General features: G+C 45.2%; 1 protein-coding gene across 2 annotated transcripts in view; it reads right to left on the bottom strand.

Annotated features, from left to right (window-relative positions):
- The window catches only part of robo1 (roundabout, axon guidance receptor, homolog 1 (Drosophila)), a 664,161-nt gene that overhangs the window by 104,080 nt on the left and 536,316 nt on the right, over window positions 1–23,765 (bottom strand). For both annotated transcript variants that reach the window (XM_082966738.1, XM_082966739.1), the window contains 8 exons: window positions 22,255–22,379; window positions 21,634–21,805; window positions 16,818–17,023; window positions 9,335–9,416; window positions 8,915–9,080; window positions 6,777–6,943; window positions 6,428–6,549; window positions 630–861 (listed from right to left, as the gene is read on the bottom strand). In XM_082966738.1, coding sequence (XP_082822864.1) covers window positions 630–861; window positions 6,428–6,549; window positions 6,777–6,943; window positions 8,915–9,080; window positions 9,335–9,416; window positions 16,818–17,023; window positions 21,634–21,805; window positions 22,255–22,379 — 1,272 coding nt within the window. The remainder of the gene's footprint in view (window positions 1–629; window positions 862–6,427; window positions 6,550–6,776; window positions 6,944–8,914; window positions 9,081–9,334; window positions 9,417–16,817; window positions 17,024–21,633; window positions 21,806–22,254; window positions 22,380–23,765) is intronic.

Below are 23,765 nucleotides of genomic sequence, written 5' to 3'. Positions count from 1 at the left end.
TACGCCTGTGTGTTCTGTGATGAGTCTACCCTGATGAGTTTAATTAAAGTTAATTTATTATGACAACATACAACATAACACTCTTAATCTCGTTCCGATTGACTGTAATGAAATCATGGCATTCCTGCTCACGGGTGTGAGGCCATCGTGTTTGAACTACAAAAACAATTAGCAACACAATTAGCAACAAAGCTTTGCTGAATACAACAAGGAAGAATGAAAACACACACCCACACCCATTTCAGTCAGCTCCTCTCTCATTCATTCCACATAACTTTTCACAACGCTTCTCTCTTTCATATGGCCTATATGAGCTCTGGGTTGCACCCAAACCCCGAAAGATTTTTGTAGCCACACAACCACATCCTTTTCAATAATTAACACAGCACCTAGTTGACAAATAGTATTTGGGTTCATCATCCTCTAGGTTTCACAGGACTTTTTCCAACAGTACAACATCTGGCCTAACACACAGAAACACCACAGAACATAAAATCCTCCTTTAGTCTCTACGCCCGCTGGGAACAGCTGCTGTTCTCACACACATGCATAGTTACAAAGGTCACAGACAAACTCTGTGCGCGCACACACACATATGCACACCCACACACACAGACATGTCCACCCACCTTCCTCCAGAGTCTTAGCTATCTTGACCTCACTGTCTGTTCCCTGGAACTCGTTGAAGAAGGGGCGAACTTTGAACTCGTAGGTGACTCCCTTCCTGAGCTGGGGCACCACAGTACTGTCCTCCCCTGGAGTTCTCACCTCAAACACAGCCCAGTCACTCCTCTGCTGGCCCTCTGGAGAGGCACGGTACATCACCTTATAACCCTGGATGTACTGAGACTGCTGCTCCACCTAGTGGCCAGGGGAGATAATAACACACACGGTCAGCTTAACTCCATTTAGGCACTCAGTGACTCTACAGTGGAAAGTCTCTCAGCATCATTCTGGAACATTATCAATAAACAGTTCAGTTGTAGCTGTAGGCCAGTTTTACTAATGTGGCTGTCTCTGGCTGGCTGGCTGGCGGGGTCCGGAGTGCTAACTCATCACATGGTCCATCCACTTATCCGTCCATCCATCTATCAATCCATCCCTCCGAGTGTGTGTCGGCCAGCGGAGCGGTTCCATTTGGAGCGGCAGCGATGTCTGGAAACCACAGCGCACCATGAGGTCATAGCCCAGAGGTTCCGAGAGTCTGGTCCTGGTTACAGGAGGCTAGAACAGGACACGCAGAACAGCACAGCCCGTCTCCTCCTGACTTACTGGGAACTCTAGGCTAGGATCAGGGAGACAGTGCAGCTTCTCATACTGACTGACTCACACACACCAGGGGACAGGATATGCTGAGGGTACAGAGAGAGCCATGATGACAGAGATCAAATCGTATAATAGAGCATTGGTAAAGGTAGATCTTGATTTAGAGAGGCTCTGTGTAGTCAGTCAGGGGTCATCTATGCATGTGCCTCTACTGTATGTGTAAACTCTACAATACAACCTATTGGTGTGAACTAGAATGGTACTGTACAGCACTGTACTGTAGTGTATTTTACTACTGTACTGTATTGTACTACTGTACTGTAGTGTATTGTACTACTGTATTGTACTGTAGTGTATTGTACTACTGTACTATACTGTATTGTACTACTGTACTGTACTGTAGTGTATTGTACTACTGTACTGTACTGTAGTGTATTGTATTGTATTACTTTACTGTAGAGTATTGTACTACTGTACTGTACTGTAGTGTATTGTATTACTTTACTGTAGAGTATTCTACTACTGTACTGTACTGTAGTGTATTGTACTACTGTACTGTACTGTAGTGTATTGTATTGTATTACTTTACTGTAGAGTATTGTACTACTGTACTGTACTGTAGTGTATTGTATTGTATTGTATTACTTTACTGTAGAGTATTGTACTACTGTACTGTACTGTAGTGTATTGTACTACTGTACTATACTGTATTGTACTACTGTACTGTACTGTAGTGTATTGTACTACTGTACTGTACTGTAGTGTATTGTATTGTATTACTTTACTGTAGAGTATTGTACTACTGTACTGTACTGTAGTGTATTGTACTACTGTACTATACTGTATTGTACTACTGTACTGTACTGTAGTGTATTGTACTACTGTACTGTACTGTAGTGTATTGTATTGTATTACTTTACTGTAGAGTATTGTACTACTGTACTGTACTGTACTAACAAACAAGGTCTCTGGGAAAGGTAGGCAGCACTTTTTTTATCCTCCACTAAAAATAATTATGCAGGCTCAGGTGGTCTCATTAGGCTCAGAACTGTGCAACGGAAATATCACATTTACATAAGTTTTCAGACCCTTTACTCAGTGCTTCATTGAAGCACCCTTGGCAGCGATGACAGACTCGAGTCTTGTTGGGTATGACGCTGGATGTGGAGCGTCCAGAGGTCTCTCCAGAGCTGTTCGATCGGGTGCAAGTCCAGGCTCTGGCTGGGCCACTCAGTGACATTCAGAGACTTGTCCCAAAGCCACTCCTGTGTTGTCTTGGCTGTGTGCTTAGGGTCGTTGTCCTGTTGGAGGGTGAACCTTCGCCCCAGTCTGAGGTCCTGAGTGCTCTGGAGCAGGTTTTCATCAAGGATCTCTCTGTACTTAGCTCCGTTCATCTTTCCCTCGATATTGACTAGTCTCCCAGTCCCTGCCGCTGAAAAACATCCCCACAGCAGGTTTCCTCCAGATGTCACGCTTGGAATTCAGGCAAATAAGTTCAATCTTGGTTTCATCAGGGCAGAAAATCTTGTTTCTCATGGTCTGAGAGTCTTCAGGTGCCTTTTGGCAAACTCCAAGCTGGCTGTCATGTGCCTTTCACTGAGGAGTGGCTTCCATCTGGCCACTCTACCATAAAGGCCTGATTGGTGGAGTGCTGCAGAGATGGTTGTCCTTCTGGAAGGTTCTCCCATCTCCAAAGAGGAACTCTGGAGCTCTGTCAGAGAGACCATAGGGTTCTTGGTCACCTCCCTGACCAAGGCCCCTGCCCTGATTGCTCCGTTTGGCCAGGTGGCCAGCTCTAGGAAGAGTCTCGGTGGTTCCAAACTTCTTCCATTTAAGAATGGTGGAAGCCACCGTGTTCTTGGGGACCTTCAATGCTGCACACATTTTTTGGTACCCTTCCCCAGTTCTGTGCCTCGACACAATTTACGGACAATTCCTTCGACCTCATGGCTTGTATTTTTCTCTGACATGCCCTGTCAATTGTGGGACCTTATGTAGACAGGTGTGTGCCTTTCCAAATTGTTTCCAAACAATTGAATTTACGACAGGTGGACTCCAATCAAGTTGTAGAAACATCTCAAGGATGATCATTGGAAACATGATGCACCTGAGCTCAATTTCGAGTGTCATAGCAAAGGGTCTGAATACTTATGTAAATAAGGTATTTCTGTTTTTAATTTTCAATGCATTTGCAAAATTGTCTAAAAACCTGTTTTTGCTTCATCATTATGCGTTATTAGGTGTATATTGATGAGGAACAGTGTATATTTAATCAATTTTAGAATAAGGCTGTGGAATATAAAATGTCATGGGGTCTGAATACTTTCTGAACGCACTGTATAAGAAGCCAGTTTATAGAATACAGTATGTCTGATGCAACTAGTGAGGAGGTGTACAGTTATACTTTCCTTCTATTCAACATAACCTGGAGTAGATAGACATGGAGCCAATGGAATCATGGTAGCCAAACAGTGTTTAATAAGATATCCACGATCTAACAGCATAGAGGTCCTAACACCTCTGCAAGCTGCCCTTTAATCTCTACCCCTCCTTTATAATCCTCTTTCTCCTTCTCCTCCTCCCTCTCTCCTCCCACATCTGCAATCCATTTCAGCCTGAGAGCACTAGTTGGACACCTCTTCCTTTTCACTTGTTTTAACAGCAGTCAAGTGTTTTCAATCTGAGAATGCACAGGCTGGCACGCTGCGCTGCTGGGCGGCTTATGGCAGTGGACTGTGTGTTGTGGAGTGTTGTGAGTGGGCCGCTGTGGGTTGGTTTAGCTCTGACTGAAGACAGGCAGAAAGACAGGCAGACAGACAGACAAGCAGAAAGACAGGTCTTACAGCAGCAGTGCTGGCCAGTGTGACTGGCCCTGACCAGATGGATACTTAGAGACTTTTGACAGGGTTCCAGTCTGTTCTCTGTTCTCTCTCTCTCCGCAGTGCAGTGTCTGTCCTCTACAGGACACCAGCACATTAGCACTGCTGAGTGGGCAAACAAATCGACCGTGAGCACAGAGCGCTCCAGACCTAGCCACTCTCCATGGTGACTTTGGAGCGAACAATAAAAATGATGCATTTAAGTTTTAAAATTAATGCTAAAACATACAAAATACAGAATAGATATTAAAATAATACATAAACCATATAGACTACCGTTCAAAAGTTTGAGGTCACTTAGAAATATCCTTGTTTTTTAAAGTAAAATACATTTTTTGCCCATTAAAATAAAATACAATTGATCAGAAATACAGTGTAGACATTGTTAATGTTGTAAATGACTATTGTAGCTGGAAACGGCAGATTTTTTATGGAATATCTACATAGGCTTTCAGAGGCCCATTATCAGCAACCATCACTCATGTGTTCCAAAGGCACATTGTGTTAGCTAATCCAAGTTTATTATTTTAAAAGGCTAATTGATCATTAGAAAACCCTTTTGCAATTATGTTAGCACAGCTGAAATAATTCATGGCCCGGAGCCTGTAGGGATAATCCATGGCAAGAAGCCTGTAGGGATGATCCATGGCCTGGAGCCTGTAGAGATGATCCATGGCACGAAGCCTCCAGTGATAATCCATGGCCTGGAGCCTCCAGTGATGATCCATGGCACAAAGCCTCCAGTGATGATACATGGTGCGGAACCTGTAGTGATGATCCATGGCACGGAGCCTGCAGCAACGGTCCCCTGTCCGGAACCTACAGCGACGCTCTCCAGTCCGGAGCCTTCAGCGACGCTCCCCAGTCCGGAGCCTCCAGCGATGCGCCCCAGTCCGGAGCCCCCAGCGACGCTCCCCAGTCCGGAGCCTCCTGAGACGGCCTGCAGCCCGGAACCTCCTGAGACGGCCTGCAGCCCGGAACCTCCTGAGACGCCCTGCAGCCCGGAGTCTTCAGCGACGGTCTGCAGCCCAGAGTCTTCAGCTACGGTCTGCAGCCCAGAGTCTTCAGCGACGGTCTGCAGCCCAGAGTCTTCAGCGACGGTCTGCAGCCCAGAGTCTTCAGCTACGGTCTGCAGCCCAGAGTCTTCAGCGACGGTCTGCAGCCCAGAGTCTTCAGCGACGGTCTGCAGCCCAGAGTCTTCAGCGACGGTTTGCAACCCAGAGTCTTCAGTGACGGTCTGCAGCCCAGAGTCTTCAGCGACGGTTTGCAGCCCAGAGTCTTCAGCGACGGTCTGCAGCCCAGAGTTTTCAGTGGCGGTCTGCAGCCCAGAGTCTTCAGCGGCGGTCTGCAGCCCAGAGTCTTCAGCGGCGGTCGGCAGTTCAGAGCCTCCGGCGATGATCCACGGTCTGGTTCCTCCGGCGACACAGAAGCGGGGGGATCAGCGGGCGGTGTGGGGGCTACGCCCCGAACCAGAGCCGCCGCCAAGTATAGATGCCCACCCGGACCCTCCCCTATAGGTTCAGGTTTGCGGCCGGGAGTCCGCACCTTTGGGGGGGGGGGGGGGGGGGGGTACTGTCACGCCCTGACCTGCGAGAGACGTATGGTTCCTAATCAGAGGCAGCTGTCTATCGTTGTCTCTGATTAGGAATCATACTTAGGCAGCCTTTTCCCACCTGTGTTTTGTGGGTAGTTATTTTCTGTTTTGTATTTCGTTACCTGATGGAAATGTTTGGCTTTTCATTTTGTTTCTTTATTCTAATGTTTTCATTGTTTAATAAATATAATGAACACTTACAACGCTGCGCTTCGGTCCCCTCTCTACGACAGCCGTAACAACTAGTCTAAAGAAGGCCAGTTTTATTGCTTCTTTAATCAGAACGACAGTTTTAAGCTGTTCTAACATAATTGCAAAAGGGTTTTCTAATGATCAATTAGCCTTTTAAAATAATAAACTTGGATTAGCTAACACAATGTGCCTTTGGAACACAGGAGTGATGGTTGCTGATAATGGGCCTCTGAAAGCCTATGTAGATATTCCATAAAAAAATCTGCCGTTTCCAGCTACAATAGTCATTTACAACATTAACAATGTCTACACTGTATTTCTGATCAATTTGATGTTATTTTAATGGACAAAAAAAAAGAGCTTTACTTTCAAATACAAGGACATTTCTAGTGACCCCAAACTTTTGAACGGTAGTGTACATACATTACTTTACAAGAGTCACTCATTGGGAATGTAATCCCTAAAGTGGTGTTTTGAAGCAGAGAAAACCACTCACCGTCCACTGCACTCTGACAGAGGAGGAGGAGAGGATGGTGGGGTTGTGAAGGTGGATGACCACCTCTCCTAACTCCCTCTGGATCTGACGGTGGTCCACTCCCTGACTGGTGGGGGGGATATCTGCACACACACACACACACACACACACACACACAACACACACACACACACACACACACACACACACACACACACACACACACACACACACACACACGATAAACACATGTCCAGTATGTACAGCAGAGGGTTCAGACCGGGACAGAGTTCAGACAGGGACAAGGTCCAGACAGGGACCTACCGTAAAGCGGCCCATTTGAAGTCATTAAGAGAGAGCAGAGACCCACCTTGTGTTTTGACAGTGTCAGTGATGGGGCTCGGGTCACTCAGGCCGTAGGCGTTAGCAGCTCGGACAAGGAAGAGGTAGACAGCACTGGCCTTCAGGCCCTTCAGTACATACGACTCAGTCTTCACATGTTCTGCCAGGGTCTGCCAGCTGCTGCCTGACGCATGACTAGGAGAGAAGACAGAACAGGATGTTACACATCAGGTTTAAAGTTCATACACACTCAGACCGTAGGCGTATGATATGTGGTAGTAGAGAAGTGGCCTGGGGGCGCACATTTAATGTGTTGTGAAATCTGTTGTGAAATGTAATGTAATGTTTTTTAAATTGTATATAACTGCCTTAACCTGTTGGGGTGTAGGGGGCAGTATTTTCACAGCCGGATGAACAACGTACCCAATTTAAACAGGTTACTACTCTGGCCCAGAAACTAGAATATGCATATTATTAGTATATTTTGATAGAAAACACTCTGAAGTTTCTAAAACTGTTTGAATGGTGTCTGTGAGTATAACAGAACTCATATGGCAGGCAAAAACCGGAGAAAAATCCAAGCAGGAAGTGGAAAGTCAGAGAATTGTAGTTCTTCTTTTGATTCTCTATCGAAACTACAGTGTCTGTGGGGTGACGTTGCACTTCCTAAGGCTTCCATTGGCTGTCAACAGCCTTCAGAAAGTGGTTTGAGCATTCTCCTGTCACTGGGCAGATAATAGGAGCTCAGTTACTGAGTGGACTGCCTGGCAACAAAGGGATTGGATATGCGCAGTCATGCGAGCTCGCCGTTCCTTCCTATTTCTTCTTGAATGAATATGCTATTGTCCGGTTGGAATATTATCGCAATTTTACGTTAAAAATACCATAAAGATTGATTTTAAACAGCGTTTGACATGCTTCTAAGTACGGTAATGGAACATTTTTACTTTTTCGTCTCTGGTACCGCGCTCGCGCGGTATGCCTTTGGATAGTGACCTGAACGCATGAACAAAACGGAGGTATTTGGACATAAATATGGAGTATTTCGAACAAAAACAACATTTCTTGTGGAAGTAGCAGTCCTGGGAGTGCATTCTGACAAAGATCAGCAAAGGTAAGACAATATTTCTAATACTAATTCTGAGTTTAGGTTGCCCCGAACTTGGCGGGTGTCTGTATAGCTCGCTGTGATGGCTGAGCTATGTACTCAGAATATTGAAAAATTTGCTTTCTCCGTAAAGCTATTTTAAAATCTGACACAGCGGTTGCATCCAGGAGTAGTCTATCTATAATTCTTTAAATAATTGTTATATATTTTGTCAACGTTTATGATGAGTATTTTTGTAAATTGATGTGCACATTCACCGGAGGTTTTGGTGGGAATACATTTTCTGAACATCATGCGCCAATGTAACATGCTATTTTTGGATATAAATATGAACTTTATCGAACAAAACATACATGTATTGTGTAACATAATGTCCTAGGAGTGTCATCTGATGAAGATCGTCAAAGGTTAGTGCTTCATTTAGCTGTGTTTTGGGTTTTATTGACACATATCCTTGCTTGGAAAATGGCTGTGTGATTATTTTTGTCTATGTACTCTCCTAACATAATCTAATGTTTTGCTTTCGCTGTAAAGCCTTTTTGAAATCGGACAATGTGGTTACATCAAGGAGAAGTGTATATTTAAAATGGTGTAAAATAGTTATATGTTTGAGAAAGTTGAATTATGACATTTTGTTGTTTTTGCATTTGCCGCCCTGATATTTCACTGGCAGTGTCCCGCAGCGTCCCACGTAGCCCATAGAAGTTAATGTTGCTGGACCCCAGGAAGAGTAGCTGCTGCCTTGACAGGAACTAATGGGGATCCATAATAAACCCCAGGAAGAGTAGCTGCTGCCTTGACAGGAACTAATGGGGATCCATAATAAACCCCAGGAAGAGTAGCTGCTGCCTTGACCGGAACTAATGGGGATCCATAATAAACCCCAGGAAGAGTAGCTGCTGTCTTGACAGGAACTAATGGGGATCCATAATAAACCCCAGGAAGAGTAGCTGTTGTCTTGACAGGAACTAATGGGGATCCATAATAAATACAAATACACTGTGACATCACTTTATTTATTTTGGTCACAAGTGACCTCCTATGTCCTCTGCTCTTACCTGAAGGCCTCTATGATGTAGGAGGTGGGCGTGGCTCCTGAGAAGTTGGGCTTCCAGGACAGAGTGACGGAGGTACGGGTGACGTCAGTGACCTCAGGTTTGAAGGGGGCGCTGGGGATCAGGTTGGGGTCAGTGGGTCTGGCCGGCTGCACTGGAACACCAAACTCTGAACATGAGGAGAGAGAGGAGAGTATCATGAGACATTTTCTATAAAGCTAAATTAATACTTTATCAGTAACGCCAGACTATGGAATGCATACCAAGCACATTCACACACACACAGACTCAAGCACACTCCCTGGGGTGGTGGCAAGATTGTGACATTCCAACTAAAAAAGCAATTACAGACTGAATGTATTTAATTCAATGTCATTATGGAGTGTAGCCACAGTGACAGCAGGCAGCAGCCCACTGGCTTACCTTGAACGTCCAGGTAGGCCTTCCACGAGGCCTCGCCACTGGGAGTGGAGGCGATGCATGTGTACATGCCTGTGTCACCCAGCTATAAGACAGAAAAAAAGAAGACAGGAAATAGAGGGGAGAGGGACTAGATTAGTGATCGCTCTGGGTTCAAATGCAAATGACAAGGTACTGTCTGGTCATCAGTGGAATTGGACTAAAATAGTGCTGCTTCCTCCCCAATATATATATATATATATATATATATATATATATATATATATATATATATATATATATCTCGCTCTCTCTCCTTATTAACATGCTGCTGTGGTTCCTAGCAGCCAGCCATCAGTGCCTGGTAATCTCACTATTATATTTCCCCCTAGAAAGTGGGAAAAGCAGCTGGGAAGGCCAAGTGGCAGGATTGTACCAGTCAAATTGAAAAGATTTCCACAGGAACACAGACTAATTGGAGACCTCCTCTCCCATTCCCCTCCTCTCCCCTCCTCTCCTCTCCTCTCCTCTCCTCTCCTCTCCTCCTCCTCATCACTCCTCTCAGGGAAAGGAGTGCTTTACAGAACAGATATGGTGACATTCTCTAGTGTGTGAGAAGAAGAGTGTGTGTCTCAGGAAGAGTGTGTGTCTCAGTGTGTGTGAGAGGAAGAGTGTGTGTCTCAGTGTGTGTAGGAGAGGGAGAGTGTTTGTCTCAGTGTGTGTGAGAGAGGGAGAGTGTTTGTCTCAGTGTGTGTGTGAGAGGGAGAGTGTTTGTCTCAGTGTGTGAGAGAGGGAGAGTGTTTGTCTCAGTGTGTGTGAGAGAGGGAGAGTGTTTGTCTCAGTGTGTGTGAGAGGGAGAGTGTTTGTCTCAGTGTGTGTGAGAGAGGGAGAGTGTTTGTCTCAGTGTGTGTGAGAGGGAGTGTTTGTCTCAGTGTGTGTGAGAGGGAGAGTGTTTGTCTCAGTGTGTGTGAGAGGGAGAGTGTTTGTCTCAGTGTGTGTGAGAGGGAGAGTGTTTGTCTCAGTGTGTGTGTGAGAGGGAGAGTGTTTGTCTCAGTGTGTGTGAGAGGGAGAGTGTTTGTCTCAGTGTGTGTGAGGGAGAGTGTTTGTCTCAGTGTGTGAGAGAGGGAGAGTCTTTGTCTCAGTGTGTGTGAGAGGGAGAGTGTGTGTCTCAGTGTGTGTGAGAGAGGGAGAGTGTGTGTCTCAGTGTGTGTGAGAGAGGGAGAGTGTGTGTCTCAGTGTGTGTGAGAGAGGGAGAGTGTTTGTCTCAGTGTGTGTGAGAGGGAGAGTGTTTGTCTCAGTGTGTGTGAGAGAGGGAGAGTGTTTGTCTCAGTGTGTGAGAGAGGGAGAGTGTTTGTCTCAGTGTGTGAGAGGGAGAGTGTTTGTCTCAGTGTGTGTGAGAGAGGGAGAGTGTTTGTCTCAGTGTGTGTGAGAGGGAGAGTGTTTGTCTCAGTGTGTGAGAGAGGGAGAGTGTTTGTCTCAGTGTATGTGAGAGAAGGAGAGTGTTTGTCTCAGTGTGTGAGAGAGGGAGAGTGTTTGTCTCAGTGTGTGTGAGAGGGAGAATGTTTGTCTCAGTGTGTGTGAGAGAGGGAGAGTGTTTGTCTCAGTGTGTGTGAGAAGGAGTGTTCGTCTCAGTGTGTGTGTGAGAGGGAGAGTGTTTGTCTCAGTGTGTGTGAGAGAGGGAGAGTGTTTGTCTCAGTGTGTGAGAGAGGGAGAGTGTTTGTCTCAGTGTGTGTGAGAGAGGGAGAGTGTGTGTCTCAGTGTGTGTGAGAGAGGGAGAGTGTTTGTCTCAGTGTGTGAGAGAGGGAGAGTGTTTGTCTCAGTGTGTGTGAGAGAGGGAGAGTGTTTGTCTCAGTGTGTGTGAGAGAAGGAGAGTGTTTGTCTCAGTGTGTGTGAGAGAGGGAGAGTGTTTGTCTCAGTGTGTGTGAGAGGGAGAGTGTTTGTCTCAGTGTGTGTGAGAGAGGGAGAGTGTTTGTCTCAGTGTGTGTGAGAGGGAGTGTTCGTCTCAGTGTGTGTGAGAGAGGGAGAGTGTTTGTCTCAGTGTGTGTGAGAGGGAGAGTGTTTGTCTCAGTGTGTGAGAGAGGGAGAGTGTTTGTCTCAGTGTGTGTGAGAGGGAGAGTGTTTGTCTCAATGTGTGTGAGAGGAAGAGTGTGTGTCTCAGTGTGTGTGAGAGGGAGAGTGTTTGTCTCAGTGTGTGTGAGAGGGAGAGTGTTTGTCTCAGTGTGTGTGAGAGAAGGAGAGTGTTTGTCTCAGTGTGTGAGAGAGGGAGAGTGTTTGTCTCAGTGTGTGTGAGAGAGGGAGAGTGTTTGTCTCAGTGTGTGTGAGAGAGGGAGAGTGTTTGTCTCAGTGTGTGTGAGCGAGGGAGAGTGTTTGTCTCAGTGTGTGTGAGAGAGGGAGAGTGTTTGTCTCAGTGTGTGAGAGAGGGAGAGTGTTTGTCTCAGTGTGTGTGAGAGAGGGAGAGTGTTTGTCTCAGTGTGTGTGAGAGAGGGAGAGTGTTTGTCTCAGTGTGTGTGAGAGGGAGTGTTCGTCTCAGTGTGTGTGAGAGGGAGAGTGTTTGTCTCAGTGTGTGAGAGAGGGAGAGTGTTTGTCTCAGTGTGTGTGAGAGAGGGAGAGTGTTTGTCTCAGTGTGTGTGAGAGAGGGAGAGTGTTTGTCTCAGTGTGTGTGAGAGAGGGAGAGTGTTTGTCTCAGTGTGAGAGAGGGAGAGTGTTTGTCTCAGTGTGTGTGAGAGGGAGAGTGTTTGTCTCAGTGTGTGTGAGAGGGAGAGTGTTTGTCTCAGTGTGTGTGAGAGAGGGAGAGTGTTTGTCTCAGTGTGTGTGAGAGAGGGAGAGTGTTTGTCTCAGTGTGTGTGAGAGGGAGTGTTCGTCTCAGTGTGTGTGAGAGGGAGAGTGTTTGTCTCAGTGTGTGAGAGAGGGAGAGTGTTTGTCTCAGTGTGTGTGAGAGAGGGAGAGTGTTTGTCTCAGTGTGTGTGAGAGGGGGAGAGTGTTTGTCTCAGTGTGTGTGAGAGGGAGAGTGTTTGTCTCAGTGTGTGAGAGAGGGAGAGTGTTTGTCTCAGTGTGTGTGAGAGAGGGAGAGTGTTTGTCTCAGTGTGTGTGAGAGGGAGAGTGTTTGTCTCAGTGTGTGTGAGAGAGGGAGAGTGTTTGTCTCAGTGTGTGTGAGAGAGGGAGAGTGTTTGTCTCAGTGTGTGTGAGAGAGGGAGAGTGTTTGTCTCAGTGTGTGTGAGAGAGGGAGAGTGTTTGTCTCAGTGTGTGTGAGAGAGGGAGAGTGTTTGTCTCAGTGTGTGTGAGAGAGGGAGAGTGTTTGTCTCAGTGTGTGTGAGAGAGGGAGAGTGTTTGTCTCAGTGTGTGTGAGAGAGGGAGAGTGTTTGTCTCAGTGTGTGTGAGAGGGAGTGTTCGTCTCAGTGTGTGTGAGAGGGAGAGTGTTTGTCTCAGTGTGTGAGAGAGGGAGAGTGTTTGTCTCAGTGTGTGTGAGAGAGGGAGAGTGTTTGTCTCAGTGTGTGTGAGAGAGGGAGAGTGTTTGTCTCAGTGTGTGTGAGAGAGGGAGAGTGTTTGTCTCAGTGTGTGTGAGAGGGAGAGTGTTTGTCTCAGTGTGTGTGAGAGGGAGAGTGTTTGTCTCAGTGTGTGTGAGAGGGAGAGTGTTTGTCTCAGTGTGTGTGAGAGAGGGAGAGTGTTTGTCTCAGTGTGTGTGAGAGAGGGAGAGTGTTTGTCTCAGTGTGTGTGAGAGGAGTGTTCGTCTCAGTGTGTGTGAGAGGGAGAGTGTTTGTCTCAGTGTGTGAGAGAGGGAGAGTGTTTGTCTCAGTGTGTGTGAGAGAGGGAGAGTGTTTGTCTCAGTGTGTGTGAGAGGGGGAGAGTGTTTGTCTCAGTGTGTGTGAGAGGGAGAGTGTTTGTCTCAGTGTGTGAGAGAGGGAGAGTGTTTGTCTCAGTGTGTGTGAGAGAGGGAGAGTGTTTGTCTCAGTGTGTGTGAGAGGGAGAGTGTTTGTCTCAGTGTGTGAGAGAGGGAGAGTGTTTGTCTCAGTGTGTGTGAGAGAGGGAGAGTGTTTGTCTCCGTGTGTGTGTGAGAGAGGGAGAGTGTTTGTCTCAGTGTGTGTGAGAGAGGGAGAGTGTTTGTCTCAGTGTGTGTGAGAGAGGGAGAGTGTTTGTCTCAGTGTGTGAGAGAGGGAGAGTGTTTGTCTCAGTGTGTGTGAGAGAGGGAGAGTGTTTGTCTCAGTGTGTGAGAGAGGGAGAGTGTGTGTCTCAGTGTGTGTGAGAGAGGGAGAGTGTTTGTCTCAGTGTGTGTGAGAGAGGGAGAGTGTTTGTCTCAGTGTGTGTGAGAGGGAGAGTGTTTGTCTCAGTGTGTGAGAGAGGGAGAGTGTGTGTCTCAGTGTGTGTGAGAGAGGGAGAGTGTTTGTCTCAGTGTGTGTGAGAGAGGGAGAGTGTTTGTCTCAGTGTGTGTGAGAGGGAGAGTGTTTGTGTCCTGTAGATCAGCCTCCAGCTAGGGTCCATCTAAGCTCAACCTGACAGGTAAGACAAATCATCCAACTTCTTAAAAATGCATTAAAAAAGACACGGTGCGTTACCTCCAAACATAAACTAAATGTTCATTAATGTAAATTGCCTTAGGTAAGGTTTGGGTTGAAAACACATCACACTGTTCTCACAGTGTTGCCCATTTACCACAGCCCTGTCACCACACACAACCCACCTGCAGTCATCACAACACACACGCATACACACAGCAACGCCAGGACAGTGGAGTCAATCACCACCTTCCGGAGACACCTGAAACCCCACCTCTTTAAGGAATACCTAGGATAGGATAAAGTAATCCTTCTAACCCCCCCCCCCCCCCCCCTTAAAAGATTTAGATGCACTATTGTAAAGTGGTTGTTCCACTGGATATCATAAGGTGAATGCACCAATTTGTAAGTCGCTCTGGATAAGAGCGTCTGCTAAATGACTTAACCTGTTGGGTCTAGGGGGCAGCATTTGCACGTCTGGATAAAAAAAATGTACCCGATTTAATCTGGTTACTAATCCTACCCAGTAACTAGAATATGCATATACTTATTATATATGGATAGAAAACACTCTAAAGTTTCCAAAACTGTTTGAATGGTGTCTGTGAGTATAACAGAACTCATTTGGCAGGCAAAACCCTGAGACATTTTCTGACAGGAAGTGGATACCTGATGTGTTGTATTGACTTTAAACCTATCCCATTGAAAAACACAGGGGTTTAGGAATATTTTGGCACTTCCTATTGCTTCCACTAGATGTCACCAGCCTTTACAAAGTGTTTTGAGTCTTCTGGAGGGAGATCTGACCGAACAAGAGCCATGGAACGGTGATGTCCCATTAGACACCTGGCGCGCTACTTCATGTTGGGTACCCTCGTTCCAATACGTTATAAAAGGCTATGCATTCGTCCACCTTGAATATTATTCATGTTCTGGTTAAAAAAGGCCCTAATGATTTATGCTATACAACGTTTGACATGTTTGAACGAACGGAAATATATTTTTTCCCCTCGTTCATGACGAGAAGTCCGGCTGGCTTACATCATGTGCTAACGAGACGGAGATTTTTGGACATAAATGATGAGCTTTTTTGAACAAAACTACATTCGTTATGGACCTGTGATACCTGGAAGTGACATCTGATGAAGAGAATCAAAGGTAATGGATTATTTACATAGTATTTTCGATTTTAGATCTCCCCAACATGACGTCTAGTCTGTATCGCAACGCGTATTTTTCTGGGCACAGTGCTCAGATTATTGCAAAGTGTGATTTCCCAGTAAGGTTATTTTTAAATCTGGCAAGTTGATTGCGTTCAAAAGATGTAAATCTATAATTCTTTAAATGACAATATAATATTTTACCAATGTTTTCTAATTTTAATTATTTAATTTGTGACGCTGACTTGACTGCCGGTTATTGGAGGGAAACGATTTCCTCAACATCAATGCCATAGTAAAACGCTGTTTTTGTATATAAATATGAACTTGATAGAACTAAAAATGCATGCATTGTCTAACATAATGTCCTAGGAGTGTCATCTGATGGAGATTGTAAAAGGTTAGTGTATCATTTTAGCTGGTTTTATGGTTTTGGTGACCCTGTCTTTGACTTGACAAAACATTACACACAACTCTTGTAAATGTACTGTCCTAACATACTCTAAATTTATGCTTTCGCCGTAAAACCTTTTTGAAATCGTAAAACGTGGTTAGATTAAGGAGATGTTTATCTTTCAAATGGTGTAACATAGTTGTATTTTTGAAAAATTTGAATTTTGACATTTATTTGGATTCAAATTTGCCGCTCTTGAAATGCACCTGCTGTTGATGGAGTGCACCACAGGTGGCACGCTAGCGTCCCACCTAGCCCCAAGAGGTTAAATGTAAATGTAAAGCAACAGTCTAACGTGAACTCTGACCACTTGATGCCTCCCTCTGGAGAATGCTTTGGCAGCCCCCTGGTCTCTCCCTCAGTGTTCTGCTTCACACAGCTCCCGTCACACTCTGTTGAGTGGCAGGACAATAGTGTTTGAGAATTCACTTCAAACCCCTGACAGCTGATTGACAGCTTACTGAGGAGAGGAGAGGCATGGCTGGGCGCTAGGAGGGAACTGATCACATGCTTTATTTACTGATCGAGCTGCAGGAGTTATTCTGCCAGCCAGTCAGCCAGTCAGTCAGCCAGTCAGCCAGCCAGCCAGTCAGCCAGTCAGCCAGCCAGTCAGCCAGTCGCTCCGCCGTATAGATGTTATTCAGGGCAGCTTTGAAAGTGACTGGGGGAATGGGTTATTAATGTCTCGGCTAAGGGAAGAGCTTGATTGGAAATGTAAACATATGAAGGAGGTCAATTCGGAAGTTTTCAAACAGTCAAACTGTTCTACAATGAGAATGATGTTCTTATTTCCATATATTACGATAATGGGGCATATGGTTCGACAGCCAACTGCCTCAGTAAGCTGGTACACTACAGTAGACCAACATGTTGCTCTGCAGATCAGACACTCCGCCTGCAGTTTGATGTATTTTCTCAGTACTAGTACTCTGAACCAGAGAGATACATCAATACATTGTTTTATCTTTATGCTTTGAAAAGCTTGGAGAGAGGGTCTATCATTCCATTTTTTTAGTACCTTTATTTAACTAGGCAAGTCAGTTAAGAACAAATTCTTATTTTCAATGACGGCCTAGTAACAGTGGGTTAACTGCCTTGATTTTTACCTTGTCAGCTCAGGGATTTGAACTTGCAACCTTTCGGTTACTAGTCCAACACGCCAACCACTAGGCTACCCTGCCCTGTGTTTATACAGTGTATTCAGTGAAGATGAGAGTTTCTTTGTGTGTGCGTGCGAGCGTGTATGTGAATGTGTGTGTGTGTGTGTGTGTGTGTGTGTGTGTGTGTGTGTGTGTGTGTGTGTGTGTGTGTGTGTGTGTGTGTGTGTGTGCGTGTGCTTGTGCGTGTGCGTGTGCGTGTGTGTGTTTGTGTGTGTGTACATAATTGAGTGTGTTGTGTGTTACCTTGGCATAGCGGATCTGCAGTGCGCCCGTGTCCAGCTGTTTGACCCGGGAGTCGTGAGTGGACACCAACACCCCATCCTTCCTCCAAAGGATGGTGGGGGTGGGCTTACCCATTGCTAGGCAACTCAAAACTACCGTCCCGTCCACAGAGACTGTCTGATTGGTCGGACCCTGGCGGACAACTGGAGGTGGGCGATCAGACACAACTAGAGAGAGAGAGAGCGGGAGAGTTAGAGACTGTGTGGGTGAGAGGGCGAGAATATATATAATTTGAGTGGACGATGAGAAAACAATATTGAGTGGAATTGAAGAGAATAATAAAATAAATGGAGAGACAATTATACAGTGGGATTGTAGAGAAACACACAAATGGCAGAGGAAGGTGAGAAAGTCGCAAACACAAGGTAGCTGTGTGGTAGATGGAGAGAGAGAGGCAGAGAGAAATTAAAAAATGGAATGAAATTTAATTTTCACAACTGGAAGCCATTTTCTAATCATTCAGCAGTAGGAGTTGACCTTAGCCAAATGCGGTGTAATTAAAATAAAACAGGCTAACATACAAGTCCTCTTTCTGCAGAGACATTAACGTTCACAGCCAACCAAACCCCCCCATCTCCTCTCCACCTCCTTAAACCACACCCCCCTCATCAAACCACACCTCCAGTCTATAAAACACAGAACATGGGAGAAAATGCTTCTAAATACCTAGCACCAGAGACAATGTTATTACCATGAAGAATTTTCCCTCCCTCCTCCTCTGCCCCCTCTCCCCCTCTTCCTCCTCGTCATCCCCCTCTCAGTGGGCGTTCACCAGTCGACACACACAGATTTAACAAAACGTGCTTTGTCTCCATTTCATTTCCATTATGTGACCGGAGAACGGTGTCCGTCATGTCCCTGCTACTGTAGATTGCTACTTATCATTAATGCTGTTAATACTGCTATTGATAACCAATTCTGCCAGCACAGCTGATTTAGTCAGAAGCACAAGGTTGTTTAGTTCAAATTATTTGCAAATCCATTGTAAACATACAGTATGTGTATCCACTTTTATATATACATAATGTAGGACATACGTCTGTACATTTACACACACACCCAGTGTAGTATCATACATGGGAGACTGGCTCTTTGCTCTGGTGCTGGTGTTGCTGTAATTACTAAAACATTGTCACTGTGACCTGTAATTAAAATATTTGCCTACGGAGAAGAGGAGGCCTGCTCCCTTTAATAACTGTTATTATCTCCTCCTTCTACCGTCTACCAGGCCCTGCCATGGCGGAGAGACCGAGGGAGAGAGAGAGAAAGAGCAGGCCCAGCTACAAAGGTAGAGGGAGAGGTATCTGGCGAGAGAGGGTTGAATCTAGGTGAGAGGTATCTGGTTAGAGATGGTTGAATCTAGGTGAGAGGTATCTGGTTAGAGATGGTTGAATCTAGGTGAGAGGTATCTGGTTACAGAGGGGTGAATCTAGGTGAGAGGTATCTGGTTAGAGATGGTTGAATCTAGGTGAGAGGTATCTGGTTACAGAGGGTTGAATCTAGGTGAGAGGTATCTGGTTACAGATGGTTGAATCTAGGTGAGAGGTATCTGGTTACAGAGGGTTGAATCTAGGTGAGAGGTATCTGGTTACAGATGGTTGAATCTAGGTGAGAGGTATCTGGTTACAGAGGGTTGAATCTAGGTGAGAGGTATCTGGTTACAGAGTTTGGATCTAGGTGAGAGGTATCTGGTTACAGATGGTTGAATCTAGGTGAGATGTATCTGGTTAGAGATGGTTGAATCTAGGTGAGAGGTATCTGGTTAGAGAGGGTTGAATCTAGGTGAGAGGTATCTGGTTACAGATGGTTGAATCTAGGTGAGAGGTATCTGGTTAGAGATGGTTGAATCTAGGTGAGAGGTATCTGGTTACAGAGTTTGGATCTAGGTGAGAGGTATCTGGTTACAGAGGGTTGAATCTAGGTGAGAGGTATCTGGTTACAGATGGTTGAATCTAGGTGAGAGGTATCTGGTTACAGATGGTTGAATCTAGGTGAGAGGTATCTGGTTACAGATGGTTGAATCTAGGTGAGAGGTATCTGGTTAGAGATGGTTGAATCTAGGTGAGAGGTATCTGGTTACAGAGGGGTGAATCTAGGTGAGAGGTATCTGGTTACAGAGTTTGGATCTAGGTGAGAGGTATCTGGTTACAGATGGTTGAATCTAGGTGAGAGGTATCTGGTTACAGATGGTTGAATCTAGGTGAGAGGTATCTGGTTAGAGATGGTTGAATCTAGTCTTAGAGGTATCTGGTTACAGAGATTGGATCTAGGTGAGAGGTATCTGGTTAGAGATGGTTGAATCTAGGTGAGAGGTATCTGGTTACAGAGTTTGGATCTAGGTGAGAGGTATCTGGTTACAGATGGTTGAATCTAGGTGAGAGGTATCTGGTTACAGAGGGTTGAATCTAGGTGAGAGGTATCTGGTTACAGATGGTTGAATCTAGGTGAGAGGTATCTGGTTACAGATGGTTGAATCTAGGTGAGAGGTATCTGGTTACAGATGGTTGAATCTAGGTGAGAGGTATCTGGTTACAGAGTTTGGATCTAGGTGAGAGGTATCTGGTTACAGAGGGTTGAATCTAGGTGAGAGGTATCTGGTTACAGAGGGTTGAATCTAGGTGAGAGGTATCTGGTTAGAGATGGTTGAATCTAGGTGAGAGGTATCTGGTTACAGATGGTTGAATCTAGGTGAGATGTATCTGGTTAGAGATGGTTGAATCTAGGTGAGAGGTATCTGGTTAGAGATGGTTGAATCTAGTCTTAGAGGTATCTGGTTACAGAGGGTTGAATCTAGGTGAGAGGTATCTGGTTAGAGATGGTTGAATCTAGGTGAGAGGTATCTGGTTAGAGATGGTTGAATCTAGGTGAGATGTATCTGGTTAGAGATGGTTGAATCTAGGTGAGATGTATCTGGTTACAGATGGTTGAATCTAGGTGAGAGGTATCTGGTTACAGAGGGTTGAATCTAGGTGAGAGGTATCTGGTTACAGATGGTTGAATCTAGGTGAGAGGTATCTGGTTAGAGAGGGTTGAATCTAGGTGAGAGGTATCTGGTTAGAGATGGTTGAATCTAGGTGAGAGGTATCTGGTTACAGATGGTTGAATCTAGGTGAGAGGTATCTGGTTAGAGATGGTTGAATCTAGGTGAGAGGTATCTGGTTAGAGAGGGTTGAATCTAGGTGAGAGGTATCTGGTTAGAGATGGTTGAATCTAGGTGAGAGGTATCTGGTTACAGAGTTTGGATCTAGGTGAGAGGTATCTGGTTACAGATGGTTGAATCTAGGTGAGAGGTATCTGGTTACAGATGGTTGAATCTAGGTGAGAGGTATCTGGTTAGAGATGGTTGAATCTAGGTGAGAGGTATCTGGTTACAGAGGGTTGAATCTAGGTGAGAGGTATCTGGTTACAGATGGTTGAATCTAGGTGAGAGGTATCTGGTTACAGATGGTTGAATCTAGGTGAGAGGTATCTGGTTAGAGATGGTTGAATCTAGGTGAGAGGTATCTGGTTACAGAGGGTGGAATCTAGGTGAGAGGTATCTGGTTAGAGATGGTTGAATCTAGGTGAGAGGTATCTGGTTACAGAGGGTGGAATCTAGGTGAGAGGTATCTGGCTAGAGATGGTTGAATCTAGGTGAGAGGTATCTGGTTAGAGATGGTTGAATCTAGGTGAGAGGTATCTGGTTACAGAGGGTTGAATCTAGGTGAGAGGTATCTGGTTACAGATGGTTGAATCTAGGTGAGAGGTATCTGGTTACAGATGGTTGAATCTAGGTGAGAGGTATCTGGTTACAGATGGTTGAATCTAGGTGAGAGGTATCTGGTTACAGATGGTTGAATCTAGGTGAGAGGTATCTGGTTACAGAGGGTTGAATCTAGGTGAGAGGTATCTGGTTACAGATGGTTGAATCTAGGTGAGAGGTATCTGGTTACAGATGGTTGAATCTAGGTGAGAGGTATCTGGTTACAGATGGTTGAATCTAGGTGAGAGGTATCTGGTTACAGATGGTTGAATCTAGGTGAGATGTATCTGGTTACAGAGGGTTGAATCTAGGTGAGAGGTATCTGGTTACAGATGGTTGAATCTAGGTGAGAGGTATCTGGTTACAGATGGTTGAATCTAGGTGAGAGGTATCTGGTTACAGAGGGTTGAATCTAGGTGAATGGTATCTGGTTACAGAGGGTTGAATCTAGGTGAGAGGTATCTGGTTAGAGATGGTTGAATCTAGGTGAGAGGTATCTGGTTAGAGATGGTTGAATCGAGGTGAGTTGTAAACAAAATAATAGTGAACGGAGAGACTGGGTGAGTCGCTATGGGAACGCTTGGACTAAAGCCAAGGTGACTACACTACCAGGCTGGCTGCATTGACTGAGAGTGACTAGAGGTCTGAATCAGGCCTCACCACAAAGACAGATCCCTCCACCAGCAGGCTAGTCTGTTAATGAGAGGAGACTCCTAGAGGAGACACCAGCCAGCGTGAATGATACACTGCCAGGAGCCAACAGCCCAGAGCAAAGAGGCAAGCCAGGCTCCTGGAGAAGATGAGTCACCACAGAGTCTCCAACTCTGACAGGAGCACAGAGACCAGGCCAGACTTGGAGCACAGTCTGACCAAAACTCCACAGACCTCAATATGTACTTTAGACACTTAAATACAGCTCATATATATTATTATGTGTTTATTCAAATCCCTACATGTCTATGTGGCAAGGTGTGACAATACCACCAAGATGCCTCCAAGATCTTATTCTGGGAGTCATTGATTTGCGGAACTCACCGTCAGTGACCTCCAGCAGGGCCTTGGTGATGACAGAGCCAGCGATGTTGAGGGCCTGGCAGCTGTAGTAGCCCACGTCTGAGCGCTCTGCATCTGTGATAGTCAGGTCCCCCGTCTGGGAGACGGAGACGCGGCTAGAGGGCTGGGGGGGCTGGTAGGAGAAGAGCAGGTTCTAGAGGAGGTAAAGGAGAGAAGTCAGGACAGATATAGACAGAGAAGAGAGAAGACAGGACAGATATAGACAGAGAAGGGATAAGACAGGACAGATATAGACAGAAAGGAGAAGACAGGACGGATATAGACAGAGAAGAGAGAAGACAGGACGGATATAGAGAGACAGATCAGATAAAGACAGTTGGCTATGGAAGACCTGAAGGGTGATGGAATGCAACGGTCCAATTGAAGCATCAGTGTGAAGGTCAGTGAAGTTCACTGATTTTATGGCTGGTTTTATAGGTGCAATCATAAAATGTGTAAAAACCATATGGAAATATCAAATAAAAAAAGAATGAAGACTATGATTTACTACTTATTTGTCTTTCTTTTTTGTTCCATAAGCATTCCTCAACATGTGCTCATGTTGGGTTCCTGGTGTACTGTAGGTTCCCCACAGCCTCTCACCTGGCTGCCCTCTCTCTGCCAGAAGATAGCAGGTTGAGGGTTTCCTGTGGCCTCACACTGGAAGGTGACGGTCCTCCCCACTGCCACCACCTGGTTCCTGGGCCGCACCACAAACACAGGGGGCACTACGGGACAGGCATGGGGACAGTTAGCTAACATAATGACACAGCATCGCATATCACATAACATCAGACAGGGATATCAGACATTACAGTTAATATCCTGGTCTGGCTCATTTGAATGGAAAACAAAGGAATTTGATTGTAACAGTTATGGGCTCTATATTCAAATGAGCTGTGGTTAAAGATTCAGGTTGTCTCTGTTTAGAGTAGACTTTTCTGGTTGCTCGTGTGTACACTGAAAGTCAGTCCAATCCATAATGCAGGCTGTGTATATATTAACAGTTTAATGAATAGAGAAAACAGGAGTGTGGCCCCATGTGGGTCTCTGCATTAGCATGGGCAAGGACACAGACCAATAATATTTACATGGAAATGGGGGATAAATGAGACATCTGTAGGAGCATCCTGGACCAGGCCCAGCCAGGATGCAGCATCCATGCATCTTAACCTGTTAGGGCTAGGGGGCAGCATTTGCACGTCTGGATAAAAAAAATGTACCCGATTTAATCTGGTTACTAATCCTACCCAGTAACTAGAATATGCATATACTTATTATATATGGATAGAAAACACTCTAAAGTTTCTAAAACTGTTTGAATGGTGTCTGTGAGTATAACAGAACTCATTTGGCAGGCAAAACCCTGAGACATTTTCTGACAGGAAGTGGATACCTGATGTGTTGTATTACCTTTAAACCTATCCCATTGAAAAACACAGGGGCTGAGGAATATTTTGGCACTTCCTATTGCTTCCACTAGATGTCACCAGCCTTTACAAAGTCTTTTGAGTCTTCTGGAGGGAGATCTGACCGAACAAGAGCCATGGAACGATGATGTCCCATTAGACACCTGGCGCGCGAGTTCATGTTGGGTACCCTCGTTCCAATACGTTATAAAAGAGTATGCATTCGTCCACCTTGAATATTATTCATGTTCTGGTTAAAAAAGGCCCTAATGATTTATGCTATACAACGTTTGACATGTTTGAACGAACGTAAATATATTTTTTCCCCTCGTTCATGACGAGAAGTCCGGCTGGCTTACATCATGTGCTAACAAGACGGAGATTTTTGGACATAAATGATGAGCTTTTTTGAACAAAACTACATTCGTTATGGACCTGTGATACCTGGAAGTGACATCTGATGAAGAGAATCAAAGGTAATGGATTATTTACATAGTATTTTCGATTTTAGATCTTCCCAACATGACGTCTAGTCTGTATCGCAACGCGTATTTTTCTGGGCGCAGTGCTCAGATTATTGCAAAGTGTGATTTCCCAGTAAGGTTATTTTTAAATCTGGCAAGTTGATTGCGTTCAAGAGATGTAAATCTATAATTCTTTAAATGACAATATAATATTTTACCAATGTTTTCTAATTTTAATTAT

This window comes from Salmo salar, chromosome 20 (assembly GCF_965601325.2).
Source record: "Salmo salar chromosome 20, fSalSal1, whole genome shotgun sequence".
NCBI lineage: Eukaryota > Metazoa > Chordata > Actinopteri > Salmoniformes > Salmonidae > Salmo > Salmo salar.
This window is presented reverse-complemented; position numbering and strand designations above follow the sequence as displayed.